Source organism: Choloepus didactylus, chromosome 5, assembly GCF_015220235.1.
Source record: "Choloepus didactylus isolate mChoDid1 chromosome 5, mChoDid1.pri, whole genome shotgun sequence".
NCBI lineage: Eukaryota > Metazoa > Chordata > Mammalia > Pilosa > Megalonychidae > Choloepus > Choloepus didactylus.
This window is the reverse complement of record NC_051311.1, coordinates 8,991,894-9,011,042: the sequence shown is the minus strand read 5'-3', so window position 1 is coordinate 9,011,042 and position 19,149 is coordinate 8,991,894. Positions and strand designations below refer to the sequence as shown.

The 19,149-nt window shown below is 38.7% G+C and overlaps 1 protein-coding gene across 1 annotated transcript in view; it reads right to left on the bottom strand.

The window, feature by feature from the left end:
* GPR158 (G protein-coupled receptor 158) overlaps positions 1-19,149 on the bottom strand; it is a 479,696-nt gene that overhangs the window by 200,379 nt on the left and 260,168 nt on the right. The window contains exon 3 of the mRNA XM_037837890.1: positions 15,136-15,238. Within this exon, the coding sequence (XP_037693818.1) occupies positions 15,136-15,238 (103 nt within the window). The remainder of the gene's footprint in view (positions 1-15,135; positions 15,239-19,149) is intronic.

The window sequence follows — 19,149 nt, the reverse complement described above, 5'->3', positions numbered from 1 at the left end:
TTATTCTTTATTGTTATTAATCACTCCTTTTATCTTAGAAAATTGTTTTTAATTTTGAAACTGATAAAACTCCTGGGGGTCTAGCACATCACTTAACCCCTGCTGGCTGTCCTTAAATGCTTTTAAACAACAAGGGCTACTTCTCAATGCCTTTTAATATTATATTTCTCCATATAATTTATATCATCTTTTACTGGAAAAAAAATTCCCTCCAGATTGGGATGTTAAAACTACACTGTGGAGACCCAGGGCCCAGGCCCCTCCCCTCCAGAGTGATTTCACTATGATTTCAAGTAGCCACCTACTTGACAGGGACAGATGTTAGAAGTCATCAGACCTCCCCAAAGGAGGAAAAAAAATGTACTGTTAACAAAGCTTTGAAATTCCTCTCCCCTGATCACTGTCAACAATAAATCTCACACCCTTGTGTCACAAGACTCTGCCAAAACTCTGTTCTCACTCCTTATGGGATGTCTTTGCCCTAACCCTGACTTCCATCTTTCCTGGCTCGCTGCCACCATGGAACACATCATCTCTTGTAAGTCCTTTAAACTCATGTCTAACCCTGTGCCTGGTGTGTTCTTGGTCCTAGGGCTAAGCTGGGTTGTGACAATTGGCGAGCACACTCAGGAGGAATCAAAGAGCCACCAGCCACAGCAGGCATGAATTCCATAGGAAGGGAGAGTCCATGGGGGGAATCCCAAATTGTCCCATATCATCCACGTGGGAAGGTGGGCTGCTCCCCTGGACCAATAGGGACTGCTGCAAGAGTATGGGGACACCCTGAAAACTCTGGGGAGTTGCTAATTGTTTTGTAACAGATATCAGGACAGCTAGATTTGAGTGAGAAGAAAAGTGACTGCCAAATAGTGGCAGCCATGGGGCCTTGTGAATGGCTGCCGAGGCAGAACAAGCAGCAAAGGCTACTGCATGCCATTTAGAAGAGAAAAAAAAACTAGAGAGAGATGAGCCTTGCCCAGGAGGAAGAGAAGGGCTCTCTGACTGATTGCCTGCTCCAAGTGGACAATCAGCTCGAGACTCTGCTGTGCAGATATGCATGAATCAGAGGCCATAAGTTGCCTTATGATGGAGTCCAGAGAATTTTAGCTATTCTGGGATAGGACCCCAAAGCATGAGACCCCATAGAACCATTTGACTGAATTAAAAAAAAAAAAAAAAAAGTAAAGATTTAGTTATGAGCCTAGGAGAAAAAAGTATATTTCTGTAACACAATCTGGCCTCAACATGATTTGAAATCAGGAGAGAAATGGCTCTATGGAATGAACATGGTATTATATTTAGAATTGTTCTGAAAAAGTGTAGAAATGGGATGAAATGATATATATTCAATCCTGTATTTGCCCCTGTCAAAAGTATTTCTGTGTTTCTGTTTCTTGTGACTTTCTGTTTGTGTCCTGTCTGCCTGTTCAATGTATGGTTGTCTTGGTTTGCCTGTTTAATGTACAGTCTTATACCTCCGGATGGTAATAATAAATTAACAAAAATTCTTAAAGAGCTCTATTTGAATTGCAGTAAAAATAAATAAGTGCTTTTATATATACATTAGTACTCCTGGAGTCCAACAAGAAAAAAGAAAAAAGGAAAAAAAAAAAAACCTTTGGCAGCAGGGTTCAAAGCTTTATTTCTGTAATTACAGTGAGCAAACCTGGACACTAAAAGGAAACTGCCCTTAGAATTTCCCTAAGGCAGCAGAAGGCTGCAGAGGGCTGCCTCTGGGAAAGGCAAAGACCTTTCCCAATTGTCTGGATCACAGCTTTAAGTGAAATAGATCTAATAATTCAAAATAATTAAAAGTAGAGCATAGAAACTCCCAAATCCCACTGCCTTAATTTAAAACTTTTAACTTCAAGTTCAGTAAGATAAGCCCCTTTCTTTCTGTCTCACCTACCCCTACCCCGAAGGCCTAAGCACCTAAGGGCAGCTATGGAGGAAGGGTTGGGCGCAGAAAGATGGGGGGAAGGTGTGGCTTAAACAAGGTAACATCACCATTGTCTGCCACAGTCCCCAACACTGCTGGTTTATTACAAGAAATTAGTACCCAATGTGACAACATCATTTTGTACTAGATCTTGCTAGTGTGTGCGTGTGTGTGCGCGCGCGCGCGTGTGTGTGTGTTAGTATCTCCCTAGGAAAATCATGCCAGCCTAATGACTGGCAGGAAACCACTGAGGTGATGCTGTGTCCTTCTGTACGTATCACATCAGGAGGCATCAGATGTTGGCACACCCTGAAAATTGGTGATATTAACTTTGATGACTTGGAAGTTTCTTCACTATAAGGTTATTTTTTCCTTTGTAAATAACAAGTAATTTGTAGGGAGATACTTTAAGTTTATGTAACCATCCTATTCCTTGACAAAGTTTGCTAAAATTTGATTTTTAAAGTTTTATTTTTCAAACCCAAACCTGAACAAAATGGGCCTGAATAAGTACTCTCTGCATGATACATTTTATTTTTAAGACTTTGTGATTTTTATTATATAAGCAATGTATCTTTATCACAAAAAATAGAAAACACAGAGAGGCAAAAGAAAAATTAAAATCACTAATAATTCCACTGTTCGGGGAGAATAATCATTACATCTTAGTAAACAAACTTTCACTGTTCTGACACTTATCAATATATGGCTAAAATGGGAGCATGATATGAATAGTGTTTCATAATTTGTTCTTTTTACTTGATAATGTATCATAAGTATCTTCCCAAGTATATGGATATATACATGTCTCCATTCTTGATATCTGCATAATGTTTGACTGAATGCAAAATCATAAATTATTTATACAGAACATCTAAGTTGTCTCTAATTTTTCAATGCTATAAATAGTTATTTGATAAAATCATTGTACATACACCTTTTTCAATCTTTTTGATTGAGGTTTTCTTGGACTAAACTCCGAGAAATATCAAATTGCTAGGTCACAAAAGGATCTACATTTTTACAACTTGTGGCATAACTGTCAAAATGTATCTCAGAATCAAAGGAAGAGATGTTTATATGGTGCAAAATCTATATTTTCTGGAGCACACTACATAATTTAACTTGTATGGTCAGTTTACTCAAATACCATAATTAAATGGAACCTCGACTAGGAAGTGAGATCTTATTGGTTTGCACAGGTTAGTATGAAGCCCTGATACAACACAGAATAATGTAGGCAGAAAATAAATCAAGTATTTGTGAAGCCCCCTTGATGGACTGGGGGAAAATGTGGAAATATTAAACTTCCTCAGCTGGGGAATTCCTGATATTCTCACAATATCACCACCTTACTAGGCTGAGACCTCGATCTTGGGGCTTGCCTTATGAAGCTTGTGACGGCAAAGGAGAGGCTAAACCTACTTATAATTGTGCCTAAGAGGCACCCCCAGAGAACCTCTCTTGTTGCTCAGATGTGGTCTCTCTCTCTAAGCCAACTCAGCAGGTAAACTCACTGCCTTCCCTGCTACATGGGACATGACTCACAGGGGTATAAATTTCCCCAGCAATGTGGGACATGACTCCTGGGGATGAGCCTGGACTCAGAATCATGTGAATGAGAAAGCCTCTGGACCGAAAGGGGGTATAGAAATGAAACAAAATAAAGTTTCAGTGACTGAGAGATTTCAAGTGGAGTCGAGAGGTCATTCTGGAGGTAACTCTTACACGTTATATAGATATTCCATTTTAGTTTTTAGTTTATTAGAATAGTTAGAAGGAAATATCTGAAACTGTGGAACTGCAATCCAGTATCCTTGATTCTTGAAGGCAAGCATATAATTATATAGCGTATATGGTGTGACCATGTGATTGTGAAAACCTTATGGCTCACACTCCCTTTACCCAGTATATGGACAAATGAGTAGAAAAATGGGGACAAAAAGTAAATGAATAATATGGGGAAGGAGAGGTATGGGACATTTTGGGTGTTCTTTTTACTTTTACTTTTATTCTTATTTTTATTTTTTGGAGTAATAAAAATGTTCAAAATTGTGGTGAGGAATGCACAACTATATGATGATACTGTGAACAACTATTTTACACTTTGGATGACTGTATGGTATGTGAATATATTAAAAAAAAATGTATCGCAGAAAGTTTTCTTCTTTTGTTCTACAGAAAAAAAAGTCCTGAGTTTCTGCTTTATAAAAGAATGAGTTGAAGTGGGTATGCTGGTTTGGATGTATTTTGTCCCCCCAAATGCCATGTTCTTTGATGCAATCTTCTAGGTGCAGATGTATTAGTGTTGATTAGGTTGGAATCCTTTGATTGAGTGTTTCTATGGAGATGTGACTCAATCAACTGTGGGCAAGACCTCTGATTGGATAATTTCCAAGGAGGTGTTACCCAACCCATTCAGTGTGGGTCTTAATTGAATCACTGGAGTCCTATAAAAGTGTTCACAGACAGAAGGAGGTGCTGAAGCCAAGAGAGGCACTTTGAAAAATGCACAGGAGCTGCGAGTGGAGCTGGAACACAACCTGGGATCAGCAGACACCAGCCACGTGCCTTCCCAGCTAACAGAGTTTTTCTGGATGCCACTGGCTTTCCTTCGGTGAAGGTATACTTGTGTTGATGCTTTCATTTGGACATTTCATGGCCTTCAGACTGTAACTTTCCAACCAAATAAACCCCCTTTATAAAAGCCAATCCATTTCAGATATTTTGCATAACAGTAGCATTAGCAAACCAGAACAGGAAGTATTGTCGATTAGAGCAAACATTGCATATTTCAGTTTTCATATTGTAAACATTAGGTAGAAATATCACCATAGGATTAAGGATTTTGTTGAGGAAGATTCTTACATGCCAGTTGTATAAGATTGTGTTTTATGACAGCAAAAATATAACATTTGGATGTCTGAATATCTGAATAAATATCATGCCGAGCCTAGCACTTCAAGGCCAGTTAAATTCTAAAGCTCTTAAATTTGATCTAGTTTTCTAATATTAGACAGTGAATTGTATTCCAAAAGACTGCCCACAGTTGTTGTTTGTGGGTATTGTAGTATGTTCTGGGCAGATGTGGGTCTGTCCTGGAAGCTTATAAACCTTATCCGCCCTTAACTCTCCTAGAGTCTTTGATTCATCCTTCATCCCTCCTAAACTCTTCTGCCAGGCAATCTCATTCCCAAATCTTCAACTGCCAACCACATTCTGACCCCTGAGCTCTCTGAATGCTGGTTATATATCTAACTGCCTACTGAACATTCTCTCTTGCATGTCTCAATGCCCCCTCAAAATTACAGACCCAAAAGAAAGCCATGACTCATGATGATCTTCCCCCCAAAAAACCTGGTGCCCTCGCAATAACTTCAACTTGTTTTGTTTTCCCCAATCAATTATATAAATCAGAAATTCAGAGTCATCTATGATCTGTCCCTTTCATTCTTCAAATCCAATCCATCATTGAATTCTTTCCATTATGATTCCTAAATATTTCTGGAATCTGAGAACTTCTCTCCATCTCAGCTAAGACCTGTCTAGGCCCAGCCCCCATCGTCTTTCCCAGGGATGATCACAGTTCTCTATTAGCTCATCAGCTCTGCAGCCAGCTGCTCTCTATAATGCAGTTAAAGTAACATCTTCAAGACAGAAATTCCGCAGAATTCCCCTACCTCAAGTCCTTATAACGACAATCCCCTGTGTACTTAGGATGAGGATAAAAATCTTTATCATGGTTTACAAAGCCTTGCACAATCTGTCCCCTGCCCAAACCTCCAGCCTCATCTTATACCAAGTCCCCCCTCCATCCTTGTGCTACAGCTTCACAGACCTTGCTTGTGCCATGCTCACTGATGCCCACAGGGTCTGCACACACCATTCTCTCTGCCTGGAATACTTTTACCTTAATTTTTCAACTTCAACCTTGAGATTCCTCAAACCTCAACCTGTATGTCACTTCCTCTAGAAAGACTTTCCTGACCCTCGGGTCTTCCTGCCACATTATTTCCTAGCATCATGTATCATTCTTACATAACATTCACAACAACAGAAATTGTATATTCTGTAGTCACTAAATTAATGTCTAATACCTCCCTTGACCGGTCCCCCTGAAATATACAGTATCCCATTAAAATACGTGTTATGAGACCAGGGGACCAGCATATATATGTATCATTAAATATTTTTTACAGATGGATTTTCAGAAATAAAAATCAATCAACAAACCAATCCATCACAGGTGCCTTCTTCAGAGGCCTTGTAGACCTCACAGATAGGGAATGGCTCTAGAAAAGGAAGCTTGACCTTCACAAGACCATAAGTCAGGACCCCTTCTCCTTCTATTCCACAGGTATGCAAGAAAAAGATGAGGCACAGACAATGAACATAACCCAGCCGGAAGTAACCAAGAAGAGCATCAAGGTGAGCATTCAGCGTCAGCTATAAATATAAATACTGCTCATCTGAAATCATTATTAGGGTAAACATACTCTTTCCATACTCATATTTGCTTTTTCATTAGAACTGGAGTGAACATATTTGTCCATCAATGTTTGGAGTTAAAATGCTGGGGTGAGCTAACCAGGAGAAGATATATATTCATCATTTCACTGTTTTCGGATGATGAAGTAATCTGATTCCAGTCTTTAGCTTGATAAAATTATGTCCAAAATTAAGTGAGAAAAGGTTTATGCACATTAGTGGCTCCAGCTCATTCATGAGATTTTGGTTTATATTTGGTTTGTTATTTGTAATATACATAAGGAGAGAATAGTTAGCAGTCTGTGGTTCTACCATAGCAAATCTGCTTTACAAAAAAGATTCCTGTTGTTAGGACATGAATATATGTATTGCGTACTCCCAAATTTTTTCACACCATGCATTCAGCATTAGCTAATACACTTTCTTACACTTACATCATGAATGAATAACTGTGAAAATAGGCTCAAAATGAAGATCAATGAGAGTATTTTAAATTTTATATTCTCTCACTGTGAGTTCAATCAGAGTTCAATAATTCCCTGTATTTCCAGATGCTTATCTTTACATCTTACATTCACTTTTTTATCATCTCCCAAAATTTTCTTTCTCACAAGAGATTTTAGTGGCATTTTTCTTTAGACAAACTATCACCTTAGATAGATCTTGGAAAGATTCTTTTATGAATTACACAGTTATTAAGCACAAATGGATTTTTTAACTATAGACTATTTATCCATTCAGTCTACACAGTACCCCATAAGTACCATAAGTGAAAGAACTAAATTCCCCACATTCACACTAATATAATAATAGTGATCACTTGGGGGGTATTATATGTTATCTTACTCCTTACTCCTTCTTTATCAATAAGGGAGGAAAGTCTCAGAATGCGTAACAAATTTGACCAAGTCCTCCGCTAGGAAGTGGAGACAGAATTCAAACTCAGGTCTGTCTGATTCAAAGGCCAGACTGTTTCAGACCACCCACCAGATTATAAATTGTTCCAAATTTGTTTATTGGAATTTGTAAACAATTTCCTCTAGAAACAACACTAGGGCCTACCATTACTACTGGAGTAAATGTTGGGTGGTAAACAAGCAGAGTGTACTAGTTTTCTATTGCTGCTATAACAAATTACCACAAACGTAATATCTTAAAACCACACAATTTTTATTTCTTCTTATATGAAATATAATTATATTCATTCTTATTTTGCCTGTAGGTCAGATGTAAGGCACAGGTCCCATGGACTAAAATCAAGGTAGTCATTAGCAGACCTACATTCCTTTTTGTAGGTTCAAGGGAAGAACCCATTTCCTTGCTGTGCCAGTTTGGATGTATTATGTCCCCCAAAACTCCATGTTCTTTGATACAATCTTGTGTGGCAGAAGTATTAGTGTTGATTAGATTGGAATTCTTTGATTGAGTGTTTCCATGGAGATGTGACTCAATCAACTGTGGGCGAGACCTTTAACTGGATTATTTCTATGGAGGTGTTGCCCCACCCATTCAGAGTGGGTCTTTATTGGATCACTGGAATACTTTAAAAAGAGCCACTCAGGCCCAGACACAGAGCAGCTGTGAGTGACATTTTGGAGAGCAACTGAGAGTGACACTTTGAAGAGGAGCTGCAGCTAAGAGAGGACAAAATGCCCCAAGAGCAACATTTTGGAGAATGCCATTTTGAAACGCAACCTGGGAGCAAGTGGACACCAGCCATGTGCCTTCCCAGCTAACAGAGGTTTTCTGGACACCAGTGGCCATCCTCCAGTGAAGTTACCTGTTGCTGATGCCTTACCTTGGACACTTTACGGCCTTAAGACTGTAACTGTGTAACCAAATAAATCCGCTTCATAAAAGCCAATCCATTTCTGGTATTCTGCAAAAAGGCAGCATTAGCAAACTGGAACACTTGCCCTTTTCAGCTTCTCAAGGCCACTTGTATTCCTTGGCCCATGGCCTCTTTCTCCATTGTTAAGACCAGCAGCGTAGCTTTCTTGGACCATCCCTCCATTCTCACATCTCCCTCTGACCACGGTGGAAAAAGATGCTCTGCTTTTTTGCATACTCCAGAATAATCTCCGCATCTCAAGGTCCACAACTAACTCACAGCTGCCAAGTCCCTTTTTGCCATGTTCCGGAGAATGGGATGTGGGAGGCATTGAGGAGACAAACATTCTGCCTGTCAGACTGAACTGATGTGTGAATGACCGATAGTCCAATTTCCCTGCCAGAGGCTTCTTAACAATGGAGAGAAGATGGTGGTAACATAAATGAATCTCTAATTAGCAGTCTAATTAAGCAAATAAATGAAAACAACAAAATAAAACAACGTCTAATAAAGTAAGACTTCAGCCAGTAGGGTAGAAGGAAGATTTCTGGAGTGCTGGGTACTATATCTTAGTTCTTAGTGCAAGGCCCATTTGGAGGACAGGTGAACTTAAAAAATCTGAGATGTGGAAATATGCTCCTTTGCTGGGAAACGCAGCAGACAGTAGATGAAGAGGTGGTTAAAATGGGCAGAATACTTGAGAAACAGAATAAGCAAAATAAACAGAAGCTTCCAAGAAATAATCACACAATATTTTGACCAATTAATATGAGCTCATACTATTTTTGAGACACATAGCAATTTCTAATATTAGAACTTTACATTTATTATTTCATTTAATACTTATAATAAGTTTGTAAAGCAGGTATTATTATCCCAATAATACATATAAGCTAAATGAAGCTAGGGAGGCTAAATAATTCAGCCAGGATCACAGTACAAGTAAGTAGTCAAGCTAGGATCCAAATTTACACCAAATCCTCTGCTCTCATTGATTATGTTATACTATGGGTGGATATTCAGCTCTGAGATTAGCAACCAGTGAAGTCCAAAATAGCATGGGGTGTGTCCTAATTGTTGAACACAGTCACCGATAAACAAGGTAAATGAATGGTCAGTGCTCCACGTGGACGGGCAACACTGGGAATTCTGTCTACTGGCAGCGGAGCCCATCTGCCAGATGCATTTAGTTACTGGACTCCAATCCCTACAGACAGAACTAAGTGAAAGAAGATATGAAAACTGAAAATCAGGTAAATGACTGAAGCAGAAACATAAGCACAGGCAATTAGATGGAGAATTTTGCTACTAGAACTGGAGTAAAAATTATTAGGCCTAGGTGTCTGCAGTTCAGCAAAAGTCTAGCTTTAGAGCCAGATCACAAGGCTGAATGACGTCAGACCAGCTGCATAAGTAGTGAAGCTGATTCTGAGAACGGTGTTAAAGCTCTTTAAATCTATTCCATCTAAGTTTGGGATTGGTGCTAGAGACCGACATTAAGCCTGGTCTGCAGAAAACCAAATAGTTCAGCTCTCTGGTCACGAAGCAGAGGAGATAGAGAGGTTGAGACCCAAGAAGACAGAAAAGAGGTCCAACCCCGAGACAGGAAAGCCTTGCCACAGAGCTCAGCTCTCCTAAACTGTACTTGCTTTCAAAGAGTTTCCTTTCTTTTTCTTCCAAAATTATATATTTTTATAAATCTCTAATTATATTATTGCCCTTTTTTCCACCATAAGTTTTTCATTTCAATAGCACTGGAGTTGACAAAGTAGGGATTACCCTTTTTAGGTACAAGTTATTCATAAGCTGGATTCATGTGCAAATGTACATGAATGGAAGTCAATCCAAAAGACAAAAGAAATAAGACTGAAAGGCTGCTGATATGTCCACATACAAGTAGAAAGAGGTTTCACTGAAGACAGAACTCATACCAAGATAGCTTTGAGGAAGATGAGCTTGTCACAAACTTTTCTTTCCTCTACCTGGAAGTGAACAACCTAGACTTGTCAAGACAGTTATACATCAGTACTTGGTTATTCTGAAATCCTGCTACTAAATAGGATGTCAGATCCTGTTAGCTCACATGTGACCACCCATTTCAAGAGAGATACCAGGAACACTCTCGAGCTGTCAGCACAATTTTAAATCATATCATTTGGACATCTCCTTTTTGGCCTTTCCAAGCCTTTTGTTCACCGTGGGCCTGGGCCTAGATAAAGATTTTAAATCACTTCACATTTTAACACGATTTTTAACTTCAGTCATCTTTACCTTTTCTCTAAGGGATCAGCACCATGTCTTAGCTCCCCTCTCAAACTACGAGAGACTGTGGGAATTTCAGGTCTTGCTCTAGATTTATGGCTATAAACTAAGTGAAATTTCTCTGTGAGGTTGCATCCTTCCTGTTCTCTGAGCCACGTTTTCACTGTCAGGCACCTCATTCCCTCAGGCTGTCCCTAACTCCGAGGACTCTTTCTTATTGCCCCTCTCGGTGTAGTACTATTTGCTACAGACTTCCCTGTCCTACCTCCCTTCAGGCCCACACAGAATCCATTCTCCAAACATGCTAGCTTTAGAGACTCATTATCTAATATGATAAAATGTCTGAGACAAAGAGCTACTGATCATTGGTGCTGAGGGATTATCTTTTTACATGTATCACTAGTGTTGGTTTATATAAGCAGGTATATATATATATTCATTTTCTAATTATACCTATTGTGCCATGTGCTGTGCAGTTACATGTATTCTTGTTTCTTGGGTCCTCAAACCCCCTTTATCTTTGGCCTCAGGGCTGAATGTGGCCATTCCTTACTTAATGGATGCCTCCTAAAGACAGGAGGAAGAAAACAAGTGCCCACATGAGCTGCCTGGGTGCAATGATTAAAAGACTGACTATATTAAAACACAGAGATATGCTATATAGTCCAATAATGAATAAAAAGCCCAAAAAATGTTTGCCAAGTCCTTTACTGATGACCCCAAAGAATGATAGCTCCTAGTCCTGTTCAGGTTGTAGAACTTTTCCCTTAGGACAAGGAATGGTGGATTTTCATGCAATCTGGCAAGGCCATTAGGAAAGATGTTTGTGGTCAAAGGGCACTTTATTGACTTCAAATGATAACATGTAGCCAGCTCATTGCTCTGTCATTGAGGAAAATTCTGGTTAAGTAACACGCTAAAGTAAAAACTGAATCAAAGTTAGGCCCAACTACAGATTATCTTTCTGAACACTGCAGCCTCCCTTCCACGACTGCAACGTGTACCACACGGGAGACTCACACAGAAAGGCAGCCTTTTCTTACAGATAGTAGGTCCAGTAAAAAAACACTGGCTTTTAAAATAAGGAAGAAAGTAGGAGTGTGCAAATTAAATTAAAATAAGTTGTTAAAGGTTAACCAGTTTCTCCTGGTAGTGTTATAAGCAAATGGCACAGTCATTCTCTGGTTCTTCAATATTTAGATGTTTTATTTCAGTCACATAGTGGGAGCTGAGAACAAATGTGGGTAAACCAGACACAAAATACCTTCACAGAACATAAGCTAAAACCTATTGCCTTAACGCTTCAGGGCTGAATCATATGTTGTGTCTGGACCACAAGTGTGAGGAATGCCAAAGTAGCTCTGGTATTGCCATTGTTTGGTGTAAACATACACGCACACACACACATACACTCTCTCACACACAAGGAAAAATATTGCCATTCTGAAAGCAAGTTATTATCATCATTACTGCATTAGCTTTCTACTGCTACTTAAGAAATTACCAGAAACACAGAAGCTTAAAATGACACCAATTTACTATCCCCCAGTTTCTGTGGCTCAGAAGTCTGGGCACATAGTCGCTCTGATCTCTGTTCAGGGTTCCACAGGCTGAAGGCATGGTTTGGGCCAGCCTACATTCTCTGTACTCTCATCTGGAGCTCAGGGTTTCTTCCAAGCTTATTTGAGTTCTCTGCTTCCTTGCTGGCTGCCGGTGGGGAATGCTCTCAGCTCTCAGAGGCCAATCTCAGGTCTTACCTATGTGGCCCTCTGAAAACATGACAGTTCACATCTTCAAAACCAGCAGGAGAATCTCTCTCTCCAATTTCCTAAGAGAGTCATATATAATGCAAGGTATCACAAAAGTGACGATACCATCACCTTTCCCACATAACATAACCTAATCAAAAGTGATTGACTATGGTAAGCTGAATTATGTGCCCCAATAAACACATGTTCTTAATCTTAATCCACGTCCCTCTGGGTGTCAGCCTATTGCAAATACTTTCAACAGTACAGGCTATTTTGACCACTTTCTTCTTCTTGAAATCCTCTCTTCCTTTAGTTTATAGTATACCACTCATTCCTGGTCTTCTTTCATGCTAGATACTCATTCTCTATCACCTTTGTGGGCTTTTTTTCTGCTTGTCTCTTCTCTGTTTTGTTTTCTTCAGGAGCACATCCTTGGTCTTCTCTTCCACCTCAACACACCTCCTCAGACAAATTTCTCCACTTCTATGGCTTTATTTTCCTTATGCTACTGACTCTTAAAACTTTATTCCAGTCCAGACCACTCTCATTAATGTTAGATCCATATATACATCTGCTTACTGGTCATCTCTACCAGATTCCTAATGGTTTAAAATTAAACTCATATCCAGTAACCCATAAATCTACTTCTTTTTCTTTTTTCCCTATCATAGTGAATTATACCACAATCAACTCAGTTTCTCAAATCAGACACCTGGAAATCATCTTAAAACAGCATCCTTTCTATTTCTCATGATATTAAATATATTACCAAGACTTTCTCTGAATTACCTTTCAATTTGTCTACCTCTCTCCATATCTTCTGCCATTTCCCTAACTCAGGCCACCATCACTGCTCACCTGGATTATTCCAGCAGCATCCTAACTGGTCTCCTCACATTAAGCCTTATACCTCCCACCCGCAGCATGCTCTCCACACTGGAGCCAGGGTAACCTTTATAAAACACAGCTCTGATCTTGTCACTCTTCTGGTTATAGTATTTTAGTTACTCCATGCTGTTCTTCATATAATGACTAAATTCCTACAGATGGAGGACAGAGGCAGGCTCATCATTACCATTTCCCACGGCCTTAGATTGAGTTCCCTGGAAATAGGCTCTGAGACAGGGAGTTGTATACAGAAGGTTTACTGGGGACAGGGAGCCTCTTGGGAAATAAACCCATCAGGAAATGAGAAAAGCAGGAATGGACAGAGGGGAAATCTGAGTGTCAGTACAGTTGCTGAGGCCCAGCTATTGCTTTGGGGAGCTCTGGAGCTGGGTTGGCCCTTCAGAGGTGGCCCAAATTGAAGCAAAGTGAGAAGGTCTTTGTGTCCCCATCAGCCAGTGATTGACCCTCCATGATAGGGGGCCTGGCCTAAGGTGAGGTTCTGGGGCCCAGGGCAAGTTCAGTAATGAATTCAGCTATGAGTTCTCAGTCGCTGATTTTCCCAGCAGCTGGAGGCATGTGGGTGTTTCAGCCCTAGAGAAGGAATCAGGGCAGAAGCATCTTCTTATCCACTGTATCTCCATAATTCAGCCACTACAAACATTTTTTTCTTGTCTTTAAGTTTAAAATAATTGTATTGTGTTCTCCTCCAATTCTAAGACTAACCATGTACTTTTCCCTTTCCCTGCTACAATCTTCACAACTCTTTTCTGGATAACTCATACCCGTAATTCAATTGTCAGCTTAATCAACACTTCCTCCAAGAAACATTTCCTGACTCATTCCTACCACTCTATGACCTGAGTTAGGTACCCTCCCTTCAATGTGTTCCCTCAGCACTATGCTGCTCCATCACATTACACACCACACCGAGCTATAATTGCCTATTTACCTGTCATCATCCATCACTAGACTCAAAGATATTTGAAGGAGAGACCACATTTTTTTCATTAATAATATTTATAGTATTTGCATAGTATCTGACATATAGTAGAGCCTTAATAAATATTGTCGAAAGAATCAGTGAACCCTCCCTTTGGTCTATCCATATAAAGTTACTTTATGTTTTAAAATATTGTCATGCTGTTCTACATTTCTGTATTCACATCTACTGTTTTCTTCTTCTAAAATACCATTTCCCCACTTCTCCTTGACTCATCTCTAATGTCACCACCACACATACTCTCCCACCCACTGCCAGCCTCAGGAAAAAAAAAAACTGTTTTCTATGGTCTCATAATTAGCTGCCCCAATCTCTTTTAATATTTGTCATTGCATTTTAAAGTAGATTTTGGTAATTTTTCTCTGTCTCTCCCATCAAAGTATGAAGTCCTTGCAAGCAGATAAAAGGTGTGTGCTATAGTGTCCCTAGAATCTTGCACAATGGCTGGCCCCTTCTACTGTATTATTAGTTATTAGTAGGAACTGACATCCACTGAGTGCTTTCCATGTGCTTTATGATCACTGCCTTGTTTACATCTCACAACAGAAAATCTTTGTTTTAAAGAATAAAAACAAAAGCAAAACACTCAAGGCACAGAAAGCTTAACAAAGTTATGCAAAATCACACTACCACTTATTTGTTGAAATAAGGTATGAATGCAATCACTAACTTTTTAAAACGGGCTACATTTCCCTTTTCTTAGATTCTCTACTTGGAACATACCAAGAGGAATCTATCTACACTCCTAACGTATAATATAATTCTTTATCAAAGTGCTCTTGAGTAGCCTCGAAGGGCTTAAATTTTATGGGAAAAAAAACAAAGACCATACTTGCTGTGGTTTTCCAACATTTACATATTCAAACTGTGTAAGCAAACAAACTGTGGTAGGCACAACTCTAAGATGACTTAGCCTAATTAATAATGCGATATATTAGTATACACATATATTTGCACAGAAGCAAAGGGCACTTACTCTGAAAGTTGTTCACTGAAAAGACTCGAGGATGATAGAATCCGGTTTTGCAAATGCACTGGTAGGCTCCAAGCACAAATCCCCGGCCTTTAATTGGCATACACTGTGAAAAAGGAAATACAGAAATACAGTTGATCATAGTGTATTTCACAGGCTAAAGACTCACAGATATGCAGCTTTGCAAATGGTAGCAGAACTAACACATTTTTCCAGAAATAAAATCCCTTTTTCAAACTTTTATTTTAGATTTGTTTGTCAACAAACATTTTCTTAGAAGCAGCAAATTGAGATTCCTTTCTAAATATATGCCATTACAGCTGCACTTGCCACACATCTTTAACTCATTCGCTTGCCATGAGGGAGTAATTACTACACATAGTTTCTGTTTGTAATGCTTCACATATCATCTAATTGCTTTAAGAGAGATTGCTGAAGCTGACAAGAATATTTTGAGTGATTTCATACTAAATATTTCTATCAAAGCAAGGCAGATAGGTATATATGGAGATAGAAAGGTAGGTAAGTAGGTAGGTAAAGAGATAGAATTTGAGATGTGAAAATTACTTTTGTGAGTTAAATATTCATCAAGTTTCATCCTCAGAACAAAATAACACTAATTAATGGAATAAGAAAGCAAGTAGATTTTTCAATTCAAATTTACATAAGAAAGAAGAAATAAATTAATGGTCCCAAGGGCTCTTCTCCTAAAATTTGTTTCACACAGAAATGATTCTATATGTATATAAAAAGAAGAAAAGCAGTGATCAGCTTTCCAAATATGTCACAACAGACTTCATAGACATCTTAAGGATATCATTTAACCCTGGCAAAATTAAGCTTAGCATACCTTATTTCTGCTAAATTTAATTATATAAGCAAGTAATAACTTCTATTAAACTATGAACACTACATATGTAAAACAGGGCCCTTTCAAGAATCTAATCAACATTGACATTTCTTTTTGGATATCTGTCTACAAAGATCCCAATCCTTTGCCTCTTTGGCATTAAAATCTATTAGAGAAGCTTAGAATCTAGTAACTTTTTAAAAAAAATATAAAATATCCCTCTGATACACAGACCCTTGAGATAAAATGACAAATAATTTAAATAATAATTCTGCAATACTAGCTTAAATGAATAGCATCAAGATCAATGCTACATATTATGAAAACACTAACAAATAGGAAATTATTTATACATAAGGTAGAAAGAGCTAATGAATGTTCTGAATTCAGAGCTGTAACATGAAAATCTTTGAGAAAGCTATCTGAAAGACCTTATATATTTTAATACGAAATATTAATGAAATATTAACACCGCTTCTATTTCACTAAGACACTAATATTCAAATCATGTCTTGCAATTGAAAACACAATTCTTGACCAGACAAAATAAAAGGTGAACACCAGTCAATTCAATAGAGTTGGCAAGTATTTACAAAATAAGTACTATGTGCCTAAAGCGTTAGTGCAGAATTTCTCTGAAATAATTCATACTATTAGAAAGATCCAGTTATACAGTGTTAAATCATATTTCTTGACTATATTCAATTTAACAAAGCAATTATAACATTACTTTGCAGAAGAACTGGTATTATGGAAAGTACATATGATTTCTGATGAGTCAGAAAATGTGGATTTGACTTCTAACTTTATCATTTACCATCTATGGGAGTTTGGGCTGTTTTCTTGATCTCTTTGAGCCTTATTCTTTCAATTGATAAGATAATAATCATTCAGGAGTATACACATATGGTTTGAAAAAGGTAGCGCCAACAATATTTCCCAATGAGTTGAGAAGGGGGTATGAAGAGAAGAGAACTTAAAGGGTGACTCAGGTTTGGAGCCTGAGCGACCGTAAGAATGGATTTGCCTTCAACTGAGTTGGAAAGGCTGCAGGTGAAGGAGTTTCTGAGGGAAAGAGCAGTTCAGTTTCACACCTGTGAAGCTTGAAATAACTATTTGAAATTTAATTCTAGATATCAAATAGGCAGTTTGATATATTAGTATGGAGTTTAGGAGACATGTCTGTACAATTGGAGAGGAATTTGCATAAAGATGGCACCTAAAGTCACAAGATAAGACTAGATCATTAATGGAATGCATGCAGACATAGAAGGAAAGAGGTCCAAGTGTGAGACTCAGGCACTCCAGTGCTAGAAGGTCAGGCAGAAAGGAAGAACCAAACAATATTGTGAGGAGCATGCAGTGTTTTAATTAGATCTTGACACTCTGAGCATAACGTGTACAGTTTACTGTGAGCTACATTTATTAAAAATTTTCCTAGAACAGCTTTATCCTGGTAAACTAAGTCTTAGATACTAAGAATTCAACAGCATACTTTAAATATTTTCCCTACTGGAATTTGGAAGTTAATGCTATTCATTAAAACAGCACCAGTTCCCTGAAAATACAGCTCAGCACTGCAACAACACCTCAGCTGAGAATTTTCAATGTTTAGGGCAGATCTGAATATTCATTGGAATAAGAATATCTCTCTGCTATAAGGTAACCCTAGAGCTGAGAGAAAAATGAACAGTTAAGTAAAATATATATAGTTGATTAGATAAGCATCCTCAAATATAAAGCCCCTTGAACTTCAAAATATAAAATGCTTCCTAACTTCCTTATGGGAAGTGAAGTATTGCCCCAAACTCTTTGTTCTATTCTTAAATTATTATATCAAATGGAGAAAAAACGCTTCAGTCAGTTAAATTCAGTAACAGTGTATCATCCTCCTTCACTCACTCCACCCCCAAGATTGCAGAGCCTGTGTAGAAAGGAAGGTGCTATTACTCATATGCAGTTGCCTTGGAGTACACAAATGATCCTGGTTTATCATTCTATCAACAACTCTAAATTTACACTGAACCTCACACACTTCCTGGCTCCAACCACCACGACCATTCATTCCCTAGCTATCTCACCCCTGCCACGTTCCAACCAAAATTATACCTCTTCAAGATTAGACAATTAAATAGAGAATCTTGTTCAAAGAAATACCATAAGTATGGTAACTACTCAACTAATGTTTGCCTTATGTGGATGGACTAAAGGGCCACTTTTTACATCCCCCTTCATCGCTCCCCCTCAGGGATCCAGAATATCAATGCAGATTCTCACTTAAATCAAGAGAAAATCTTAAGAATTTTACTCTAATTTGGCATTTGATATCCATTTCAGATATGAAGTCAAAGAAGGAAGAAGTGGAAAAAGCAGCACTTGTTATTCCATGAGTGTAGCTGTTCTTTGAGTAGCCTTTGATAACCTGTTGGGCTTATTAGGATAAGAGTTGCAGTACCCTTGGAGTGAGGTAGCTGCCCACAAGATTGGACACCCTCTCTGATGAACCTGTACTGTTCTGGTTTGAATCTGATATGTACCCCATAAAAGACTATGTTCTTTTAATCTACTCTTATGGGGGCAGACCTACTGTGGGAGGGATCTTTTGATTAGGCTGTTTCCATGGAAATGTGACCCCACCCATTCAAGGTGGGTCTTAATTAGTTTACTGGAGTCCTTAAGAAAGCTCAGGGAGAGAGAGAGAGCTCAGAGCCATCACAGACTGAGACACTTGGAGATGCAGATAGAAAGATGTTTGGAGATGCTAAGCTGAGAGATGAAGCCCAGAGTTTGCCACAGAGAAGCTAAGTGAGAACCCACAGACCTTTAAAGAAAGAGCCACTGGAATTAGAAGCTGAAAGCAATGCAACCCAGGAGCAAAGGACCAGCAGATGCCAGCCATGTGTCTTCCCAGCTGACAGAGGTGTTCCAGAGGCCATGATCCTTTCTTTAGTGAAGATATCCTCTGTTGATGCCTTAGTTTGGACACCTTGGCCTCAGAACTGTCCATTTGTAACCTAATAAATCCCCTTTATAAAAGTCAGACCATTTCTGGTGTATTGCATTCCAGCAGCTTTAGCAAACTGGAACACATACCAAGTACTACAGATTGAATTGTGACCCCACAGAGACATGCCCAAGTCCTAGCCCATGTTCCTTTAGATGTGAAC